General features: G+C 46.1%; 1 protein-coding gene across 1 annotated transcript; it reads right to left on the bottom strand.

Annotated features, from left to right (window-relative positions):
* Window positions 1–613: 613 nt before the first annotated feature.
* LOC103209828 (olfactory receptor-like protein OLF3) lies at window positions 614–1,555 on the bottom strand. The gene has a single exon (XM_007955722.1). The coding sequence runs from the start codon at window positions 1,553–1,555 to the stop codon at window positions 614–616; it is 942 nt and encodes a 313-aa protein (XP_007953913.1).
* Window positions 1,556–11,269: the final 9,714 nt, after the last annotated feature.

The raw sequence follows: 11,269 nt of genomic DNA, 5'->3' as shown, positions 1-11,269 counted from the left end.
ACTTGCTACATGTTTCATGAAGCACACGTACCACTTGGCTAACCATACAGAGAAGCACTAAAGAAGTAAACATATTCTATTCATATATTTCTATTCATAACAGAGGATCAAGGGCTAAAACAGTGCTTTGTCCACTACATGCCAGGCATTGTACACAAATTACCTGAAAATATACACCACTTGGCAAAATTGGTATTATTTCCTTGTTTCATCAGAACCAAAATCTGACCCATAGAAAGGTTAGATAACGTGCTTAAAAGCACAACTAATGAGAGGCAGAGCAAGAATTGGAAACCCAGGGATCTTCCTTCATGTGCAGTACACAGACAAAATCAAAAGCGGGCAGATGAAGTCCAAAGACCCCTCGGTACCTGAGAAACAAAGGTCTAAGAGGGGTCCCTCTCAGGGACATGTAAGTTACTGATGTGTAAGTTGTTAGGCTTTGACCTACGTGCGGAGGCCTATTAATCATGTAGAGGAGGGAGGGTATTTTGTTCACACATGGTCCCTAGGCCATCATTGTCTTGCTTAGTGTAAATGTGGGAGTCCTGTCTCCACTTACCTGCTCTCCTTTATGGTGCTGAGCATAGAGCACAAGAAGTTTCTACAGTCCTTACCCTTCATCTCTCAATTTCTCTACCACTTTCCTGAGTGCAGCCATAACTTCCTTATTCCTCAAAGTGTAGATCAAGGGGTTCAACATAGGGGCCACCACAGCATAGAACAGGGCCACCATCTTTTCCCCCTCTACTGAGGAGCTAGACCGTGGCCCCAGGTAAGTGAAGATGGTAGCCCCAAAGCACATGGAGACCACAGTGAGGTGGGAGGCGCAGGTTCCGAAGGCTTTGTGGCGTCCTTGCGTTGAGCAAATGTGCAGGATGGCAGCCACTATGTGAGCATAGGAGAACAGGACCAGGAAGCAGGGGAGCATGATTACCAGAAAGCCAGAGATGGCCACCATGACCTTGTTGAAGGAGATGTCTACGCAGGATAGCCGAAGCACGGCCAGGGTCTCACAGGCAAAGTGATTGATGACATTGTGACACAGAGGAAGTCGGAAGGTAATGATGGTTTCCACCAGTGAGTTCATGAAGCCAGCTGCCAGGCAGCCGGTGGCCAGCCTGAGACACAACCCTCCATGCATGATGACCATGTAGTGCAGGGGGTGGCACACGGCCACGTACCGGTCATAGGCCATGGCCCCCAGCAAGAAGAACTCGGACCCACCCAGTGCCAGGGACATGTATAGCTGGAGCACACAGCGGTGCATTGGAATGGATTTGTGGACTGAGAGCAAGTGGACCAGCATCTGAGGGGCAATGCTGTTTGCATAACAAAGATCCACAAAGGACAGGACACTGAGGAAGAAGTACATGGGGGTATGCAGCCTGCTGTCCAGTCTGATGAGGAGGACAATGACGGTATTTCCCACAAGAGTCACAAAGTACATGGCCAAGAACAGGACAAAGAGGGAGATCTGAGTCCCCCAGTCACTGGAGAGCCCCAGCAAGAAGAATTCACTCATCCATGTCTTGCTCTTATTTCCCTTGTCCATGACTTAAGGATCTCAGGTGGCTTTGCCGTTAAGAACTAGGCAGCTAACCAAAAGGTCAGCAGTTTGAACCCAGCAGTTGCTGTGTGGGAGAAAGATGATGCAGTCTGCTTCCGAAAAGACAGATGGCCTTGGACGCCCTATGAGGTAGTTCTACTCTGTCCTATAAGGGCACTATGAATTGGAATCAACTCAGTGGCAAGAGTTTATTTGATTTTGGTCCATGAGCTTCTGAGGAGCAAACTAAAGACACAGAAATAACAAATCATGGGAATCTAGGATTAGAAGGGTAGCTTTTAGACCACATAGTGTAACTACCCATTAGATACTTAAAGTTCTGCTAGAACGGCTCAGCCAGATCAGCACCCAAATTCTGGTAGAACATGACCATGGATGAGCAACACCATGGCACCAAGCACAGCAGCTAGAAATCAAAAAGAAAAGAAGTATAGTCTTGGGATCCAATTCAGTAGAACATAGTATCTTCTCCTAAACATCGCTCGTAAATGGGGGAATGAGTTCCAATGAACTGTAGAAGGTTAAAATCGGACTTGAATTAGTAGTTATTATGGGAGGACTTTTTGGTGAGAAAGTTTCTGGTCTTTTCTGAATTCAATAAAATAAAAAAGAGCGGGAAGATATTTTCCTGAAATCTGAATGATATTCCTACCAATCGTTTTTGCTTACTAGGGCTTCCCTCTGGACATCTCAGACACTGCCCTACCACCCCACCACAGTGGGACGTATCCAGTGACAACCAAAACCGAACCAAACTCACTGCCGTTGGATCCGACTCACAACAAGCCCTCTTTGGGTTTCCGAGGCAGTATCTCTACAGAAGGAGATTGCCCGACCTTCCTTCTGATCCTCTTCTCATACTTTATGTTACCAAGTGATCTTTAGTTTCTTTGTCCTAGCTTGCCCTTTTCCTTTGAGACCATCAAGTAGGAAGCTTCCTCCCTACCAGTGGCCCAACTGTGTGTGGACTGGCAAGTAGGCACGTGTACCCAGGAGGCATCAATGTGGAGGTGACAGTTAATGGTGGACTCACCAATTTAAACAGCCGTGTGCGATCAGCTCCAGATGGTCAACTGCAAGGATCAGGTAAACTGAGAGAAGACAGACATACCTGTTACAATTCAGCCCTTATGTCTGCCCTCAGGAGAATTTCAGGAAGTGTTGGGTGATGTCTGCTTATTACTTAATAATGACAGTTTTCTCAGGGAACAGCAGCTCATGCATTTTCCAGTATAAAATGAACCAGCCCCTGCCAGTGAGGATGGAAGGACCTCAATTACAGAACATGATTACATCAATAGCCATGGATTCTGGGGCTCATGAAATATAATTTCTTTTATATTTGCTTACTTGGAGAAGGAAGGATGTAACCCATAATGACAGGATGTGGATGAGGATCTGAGGTCTTGGAGAGAAAACTCCGACAGTACAGCTCTGACAATACAATAGATGTATGAGAGAGGACATGTGCACATGTGTGTGGATGTGTGTGGATGTGTGTGTGAGATAACACAGATGTTGACATAACTAATAGTTATTCTGTGTTTAATCCTGTGTGACAAGACTTGAGCAAACGAATTGGACAACTGTAAATCGCAGATAAAACCTAAAAATATGCCAAAGTGATATGAATAAATTTCAGCAAGAGATTCCATGTGACCCTTCTTCAAAGGAATTCTTGTCATTGGTCCTCCATTGTTTGTAAGAGTTACTCCTAACAGCCGGTCTTCAGTCGTGCCTATCAAGAGCTGAAATGGGATTATGCAACAGCAGTGCTGTCAGGTGCCTCAGCAGATGGGTCTGGGCACCCAGGTGCACTGGCAGGTAGGCACGTGCACCCAGGGGCATCAGTCTGGAGGTGGCTGTTAATGGTAGACTCACGTACACAACAGCTATACCCAGCTCTAAAGGAAATCAGTTTAAAATATCAAACCAGCCACAACAGGAAGACAGATGTTTTCTTGCTTATCTCCAGATGCACATCCTAAACAAGGGTATTTTGGCTTAAAGCTGTGTTAGTTTAGCTCAGAAATGTTGTCAACCATGTGGATTTCCAAGTGGTACTTCACTTGTATAAGAATTTTGGTGGCTTTTTTATTTTTGTTATTATTCACATAAAATATAATGCATCTATTTTTTTAAAAGTGACCAGTTTTAAAGTCAAAACAAAATGTAGCATTTAGTAAAATTGTTTTTGAATAACTTACTTAAGTCAATCGGCCAGTTAGTAACTGAATGGTCAGGTCCGGTTCAGAAAACCCTCCCAACCTTATCCATCGTTGCGGTGACAGATGGAGGCCAGGAAACCAGGAAGCCCCAGAAGCCCAGCTGGCTCACCAAGGTTCACGAATTCACCAAGTGGAAGAAAGTTAAGAGATGGATGAAAAACTGTAACTGCACCTACTAATCTACCAAGTTGATAACAATAAACACCTTCTAGTTACTGAGTACTTCCTCTGTGCCAGGCATTATGCTAACTACTTTACATATCTAATAATTAATACAATACAATACAATATATTTACAGCAACACTCTGTTGTTGTTGTTGTTATTTGCCATCAAGTCGGTCCCGACTCCTAGCAACCCCTCCTTGGGTTTCCGAGGCAGTTATCACTACGGAGATAGGATTGCCCAACCTTCTTTCTGAGGAGTGGCTGGTGGGTTGGAACCGCCAGCCTCCTGGTTAGCAGTCAAGTGCCATAGGCACTGAGCTTGGGCTTATTATCTCTATTCTTAAGAAGGAAGAAAGAGATGAGGTGGCCAGAAAGGGGAGGAGTCAATAGGCAAACAAAGCCTATCTGATATTGTGGGCACATCCATCACACCACCCCAGCACACAGCATAAGGTCCCTAAATGGTGCAAAGGGTGTGTGCTTGACTGCTAACCTAGAGGTTGGCGGTTCAAACCCACACAGCAGTATCACAGAAGAAAAGACGAGAAGGTCTGCTTCCATTAAGATGACAGCCAAGAAAATGCTGTGCTTGGAAGGCAGGCCTGGCCATCTGTTTCTGAATGACGCAGCCTTGACAACCCTAGGGAGCAGTTCTACGCTGTGCTACGGGGGATTGGGATTGACTCCATGACACCCAACAACAATTATTTCAGACCACAGGTATTTCTGTTACTTCCACCTGAAGGTGTCCTAATACATCCCAGATTACACATTGCTTTCTAGACGTTGAACTTTCACTAGCATTATCACTCATCTAGCCTCCTACAGTCAGGTGTGTTACCTTCTCTCCTTTCATGGGACTTTGCATTGATGATACTCTGGATGCTGAAAGTCCAAAGATGCAGTCCCTCATCCCATAACACTCTGGGCAACAGAAGAAGAGCACTGGCAGATTGTCAGGTATTTAGACCTCATGCTCTGTGTGTGCTCAGACACACCACTCAACATCTCATATCATGAAGGTCTCTTTTAGCTCTACTCCTGTGGACTCTGATTACAATGGATGCAAAAACATTTCTTATTCTTTTCGTTTCAGCTGATCACTGGGCAGCTGGCATGTTTCAACATAAAATAAAGTTTGGTTGGTGCAGAAGTAAAACTCTTTGGAGTACACTGCTGCACTGAAAGACATAGAGTTGCCACAAGTCAGAATCAACTCAACTGTGACCAAAAGCAACCGACAGTACACAGGAAGACAGAAGGATTAGTACATCTGAACAGGGGTGTCAGTGAAGAAAACTGACTGTTCCGTGGACTGCCAGAAGAATGAACAAATCAGTCTTAGAAGAAATACTGCCTTAGAAGCAAAGATGGCAAGATTTGGACACTTTAATTTGGACACGTCACTTTGGACACGTCATCAGGAAAGACCAAGTAGAAGGGAAGAACATCATGCTTGGTAAAGTGGAGGGTCCGCAAAAATGAGAGAGACCCTCCATGAGATGGAATGACACAACAGCCACAACAGTAGATTCAAACACAGCGGTGACCATGGGGACGGCACAGGACCAGACAACATTTTATTCTGTTACACATCAGGTCACCAAGAGTTGGAGGCTACCCCACAGCAACTACCAACAACCACCACCAACAGCCCCCAACAATACCAGGACCCGTGCACAGCACAGCAATAGCCACAGTTCAAAAGGCCAAGGATCTATCCAACAGAAACACCAGGAGACATGGACAGAACTACCACATTTCCTACTTTTGCTCCCATTCACTGGGCACACTGAGAATCCCCAGAGCTGGCTGGCCTGGAGTAGGTTCTTTCTGTTTATCTGTGCAGCTGAAGTCTGGTCTTCAAGCTCAACGGCAGCAGGCAGAGGTGGACGCAACACACCAGCACAGTCCCCATTCAGGGGCTGTTCTTCTGCAGCCTGCAGGTAACAAGCCTCTCACATCCATTCGAAGGCACTAGCATTACCCACTGTGCTCAGCACAGGACCAACTGTAGCATCTCATCACAGACCCATGGCAGGCAGACCTCCATTTCCTCCAAGAGCAAGGGAAGGGCTGTGATGATGGGCAGTCATGGGAACGAAGAGGATGCAATATCAGCAATGGAAGACTCAAAGTTCATATTTGTGTAAAACAGCTTCCAAAAGAAGATTTGAACTGGAGCATGGATGGTCTACCAAAGAATATTCCCAGCAAGGAACAGATGAGGATGACAAGGATTCCGGACTGAGGGGAAGGTCTCGTCTGACTGAGGTTTGCTCCTTTCTAGCTGTCTACTGCAATGAACTTGGACTCTATTGTCTTTTGTGTTGAGGGCTTACGCCAAAGTGACCGCATTGTTTGTGTAAATAGTCACTGTCACACTGAAAAAGACGGAATAGATAAAGACATCCTACAAGAAGAAGATGGATTTTGGCTCAAGGCAGGGAATACCAGAAAGATGATTACTTGTGTTTTATTGACTACGCAAAAGCATTTGATTGTGTGGATCATGACAAATTATGGATAACATTGAGAAGAATGGGAATCCCCGAGCACTTGATTGTACTCATGAGGAATCTGTACCTTGACCAGGAGGCTGTCGTTCGAACAGAACAAGGGAACACTACATGGTTTAAAATCAAGAAGGGAGTCTGTCAGGGTTGTATTCTGTCTCCATACTTATTCAATCTATATGCTGAGCAAATAATCCGAGAAGCTGGACTATATGAAGAAAAACGTGGTATCAGGATTGGAGGAAGAATCATTAACAACCTGAGATATGCAGACGATACAACTTTGCTTGCTGAAAGTGAGGATGACTTAAGGCACCTACTGATGAAGGTTGAAGAATACAGTCTGCAGTATGGATTACATCTCAACATAAAGAAAACAAAAATCCTCACAACTGGACCAATGAGCAGCATCACAATAAATGGAGAGAAGATTGAGGTTGTCAAAGAATTCACGTTGCTTGGTTCTACAATCGATGCCAACGGAAGCAGCAGTCAGGACATTAGGCGACGTGTAGCATTGGGAAAGTCAACTGCGAAGGAACTGTTTCAAGTGCTGAGGAGCAAGGATATCTCATTGAGGACTAAGGTGCGCCTGACACAAGCCATGATATTTCCAATCACCTGGTATGCATGTGAAAGCTGGACAATGAATAAGGAAGACCGAAGAAGAGTTGATTCTTTTGAGTTGTGGTGCTGGCGAAGAATGCTGAAAGTACCATGGACTGCTAAAAGAACTAACAAATCTGTCCTGGAGGAAGTGCAGCCAGAATGCTCCTTGGAAGCGAGAATGGCCAGACTTCATCTCACCTATTTTGGTCATGTTGTCAGAAGGGACCATTCCCTGGAGAAGGACGTCATGCTTGGTAGGGTGGAGGGTCGACGAAAGAGGGGGAGGCCTTCAAAGAGATGGATTGATACGGTGGCTGCGATGATGGGCTCAAGTATAGCAGGGATTGTGGGGCTGGCATGGGATCGGGCAGTGTTTCATTCTGCTGTGCATGGGGTCGCTATGAGTTGGAAACGACTCGACGGCACTTAACAACAACACAACAACAACAAGAGGTGCTGGAAACAAAAAGTAAGCTGTGTTGCCAAGATCCTTGGTAAGCACACCAAAGGCTGAAGCAAACTGTTGACTGGCTTGTGGTTAAGCCAAAGTCCTTACACAAGTTGAGAAGAGAACTGGTGTTCCTTGCACAGCACTCCCTTTGGACTAGACACACAAACACACTCACAGCATGCACGAGCTGTTCTAAAACTTCTTTTCATACCTATATACACACAAACACGAAACCTCAAAAACACTCCAGTCTTCACAGTTGTGAGATGTAGGTGTATTCAGTAAATATTCTTCTTTAAAAAGTAAAGAATCAGAAGTAGCCCAAATATAAGCAGATATGAGGAGAGAGAAAGAGAGATACCTGGGAGAGAAAGAGTTACAGGAAACGAATAAATGAAGGAAAGAAAGAGTGTGTGGGAGTAGAAGTAAAACAAAAAATACATGAAGAAATGGACTGACAGCCATGAGAGAATACAAAGTGAAACACAATTTGATGATCTGTGAGGAAAAAGGAAACCAGAAAGGAAGACAAAATAATAGCAAAATGAAGAATTCAAGGAAATAAAGCAGTGTTATACATAATGCTTCTATTTGAGTTGTGGTGTTGGCAAAGAATACTGAATATACTGTGGACCCCCAGAAGAACGAACACATTTGTCCTGGAAGTAGTGCAGCTGGAACGCTCCTGAGATGCGAGAATGGCCAGACTTTGTCTCACCTACTTTGGCATGTTCTCATAAGGGACCATTCTCTGGAGAAGGATGTCATGCTTGGTAAAGTAGAAGGTCAACGAGAAAGGCAGAGGCCCTCAACAAGATGGATTGGCGCAGTGGCTGCAACAACGCGCTCAGGCATAACCAGGATTATGAGGATGGGGCAGGGCTGGGCAGTGCTTCATTCTGCTGTACATGGGGTCTCCGTGAGTCTGAGCCGACTCAACAGTACCTAACAACAACCACACCCAGGGAATGTTCTCTAGAATTTGGGTCTATCATGTTGGAAACGCTGCTCAACATAGTACTATCAGGTAGACTGATAGATTCTCAAAAATGATGAACAAGTGAGACCTTTGAGTCCATTGCCACCAAAACAAAACTAAGCCTCCAGGGCTAATCAACAATTTAAAACTCCTTCAAGATTCAAATGCACTTGACTCAGGTACATACCCTTGGCATTATTGAATTGTTTCTGCTGCAGCATCATTTCTGGCTACAGCTACTGTTTCATAATCTACAGGTAAAGGGCACAGGAACCAGCCCAGCATCCTGCCCGTGTCACCACAGCTGAGAGAAGATGATCAGAAGCCCAAGGCCCTCTACACAGAGCCCCTTGCAAGGGGTGGAGTGGAGCTAGACTGGAAGAGTGAAGGGAAGACTAAGGCAACCACAGAGAGGACAGGAAGGCAGTAGAGAGGACTCTGGCATGAACCATGTGTATCAGAGAATAAACTGGGATCCAGGTGGTCTGTAGGCAGCCACCTCTCCCATCTGCTCAGCTCCTGACCACTTCTGGCCACAGCCAGATCATCACCTCTTCTTCCCTCCTTTGGACCACTCAGAGCACGAGCACCAGATAGACAGAGCCAGGATGAGAAGCCCAGCCCGAGGTTTCTCCCAAGTAAACATCCTTGCATTGAACTTTCCCAAGACCAGATCTGTGTCTTTGGGTCATCTTCATGCAGCTCAAACTTTTCATTTTTATTCTGAAATCTCCAGTCCTTTAAGTTGACAGCTTTTTATAAAATATTGCCCCAAAGCCCACAGCATCAGTTTTCATACCTGTGAAATAAAGGAAGTGACATAAAGTCTCCCTTTCAGAGATGTGAGCACCTCATTATCCAGCAGTCATGAAAATAACAAAGGTGATTTATTAAATTAATATGCAGATAGAAGAGAACTTGGGGATTCAACACTGCTGTAGAAACATACACGAGCTAAGAGCAGGCACTGACCTGGCAGGCTACACCATGTTTCTGACCAGTCCTGGTGGGCAGCTGTGGAAACAGATTGGATGGGAATGCAGGTTCCCAAGGCTTGTCCACAAACAGCAATGGCACCTGGGATAAAGGAGTTGGTCTCAGGGTACATCCCCTTGGCTACTATCAAGGAGAAAGCCCCATCACACTGAGCTAGTCCCTCTCTAGCGGTCAGTGAGGAGCAGGGACCAGTCCTTCACTCTGACCTGAAGGAAGCCCCGACCCACCACAGCTGCCCCAACCAGTTGTTGTCAAGTGGACTCTGACTCCTGGTCCCCTCACGTGTGATAAACCAGAACAACTCCATAGAGTTCTCATTGGCTGGTTTCTCAGAAGGATGTCATCAGGCCTTTCTTCCAAGGCATCTATGAGTAGACTCAAACCCCCAGCATTATGGGGAGCATCTGAGAGTGTTCACTCTTTGCACTCCCCTCTGCACCCACCGTGCACCAGCACCACCGCCAGGGACTCCCACCAGAGGTAGGGATCCCTGCAGTCACTTGGAAAGGGCTGGCTTCCTACTTGAATACAAGACCCATCTTCTTAGGAAAAAGACCCCACCAGAGACACCACAGCAAGCCTAAAGTAACCAATACCAACGGCTGGTTACACCTGAGAGGTGAGCCACTGGAAAAGAGTGACTCACCTGTGTGGGGTGGAGTGCCTGGAAGGATGGCAGGACTGGGAGAGCTGTGGAGTTTGAAGCAAGTGCACTTGGATCAGGTAACTTCCTCCAACTTCAAGGGTAAAATCTCAAGGGGCCAATTACGTTTTGTTTACCAGATTCCTACTCTTTCTCTTCCCCCTCTGCCTGGTCACTTCTGCACCTACCACCCTGAGCTACTTTCTAGTTTTGTCGGGAAAGTTTTATGTCCTCATCCCCGGAACACAGGAAGGAGCTTGTTGAACTTTAATTTCTCAAGAGAGGAAGACTGGGCCTTCAGTGGCATCTGCTTTGGATGATGGGAACTTCTATCCCTCTTTTCGAGCATGCAGAAGTGACTAACTGGTGTAATACACATCCCAGCATCTTCATGGCATCTTCCCTCTCCCCCTCCCTCTGCACAGTGTGACTCCTGGGCCAGGCCGCTTGGGGGAGCATGGGCAGCCATCCCTGAGTGGATGTCACTCACTATGGGGCTGCTTCCCATGTTTGGACTCTGTCCCCAGATCCCAGGACATTCCTTGACTTTTACCTTTCCCCTGACTCTAAGGAAGATGGACCAAGCGTGTTTTTTACAGAGGAGTTTTCATGCTCAAAATCTTTAATAAAAGTACAACCATCCCATGGGGGAAAAATGTTGTTGTTGTTGTTGTTGTTGTTATGTGCCATCGAGTCAGACTTCACTCATAGCGATCCTTCCTTGGGTTTCCGAGACGGTGTCAATATGGAGGTAGATTGCCCAACCTTCCTTTCAACTAGTGGCTGGTGGGTTTGAACTGTCAGCCTTCTGGTTAGACGTCAAGTACCTTAGGCACTACACTACCAAGGCTCCAAGGGAGAAAATACATATATATAATAATGTCCCTGAGGGTGCTAAGCTTTGTGCGGTGAGACCTGCAAAGACCAAGGCATCCCCTTCCCTGTGAGTGAGTGGAGAGTTCCCAGAGGTGCACAGTTAATGTGGAGCCTTCAAGCTGCTCCTGTCCCTTGGCCAGCGGCCTGGCTTTGATCCCAGGAAAACAGGCTTGTTATGATGTTCTCTCCCCACTGGTTCTGGGAGCTGTGGCAATGGTATCATCCCCTGACCATT

Source organism: Orycteropus afer, unplaced genomic scaffold (genome assembly GCF_000298275.1).
Source record: "Orycteropus afer afer isolate SDZICR_OR568_19922 unplaced genomic scaffold, OryAfe1.0 scaffold00536, whole genome shotgun sequence".
Lineage (NCBI taxonomy): Eukaryota > Metazoa > Chordata > Mammalia > Tubulidentata > Orycteropodidae > Orycteropus > Orycteropus afer.
The sequence above is the reverse complement of the archived record's forward strand: the minus strand, read 5'-3'. Positions and strand labels throughout refer to the sequence as shown.

What these genes read in the sequence shown, in the direction of transcription:
- LOC103209828 (XM_007955722.1), bottom strand. Translation starts at nt 1,555, where the DNA reads ATGGACAAGGGAAATAAGAGCAAGACATGGATGAGTGAATTCTTCTTG.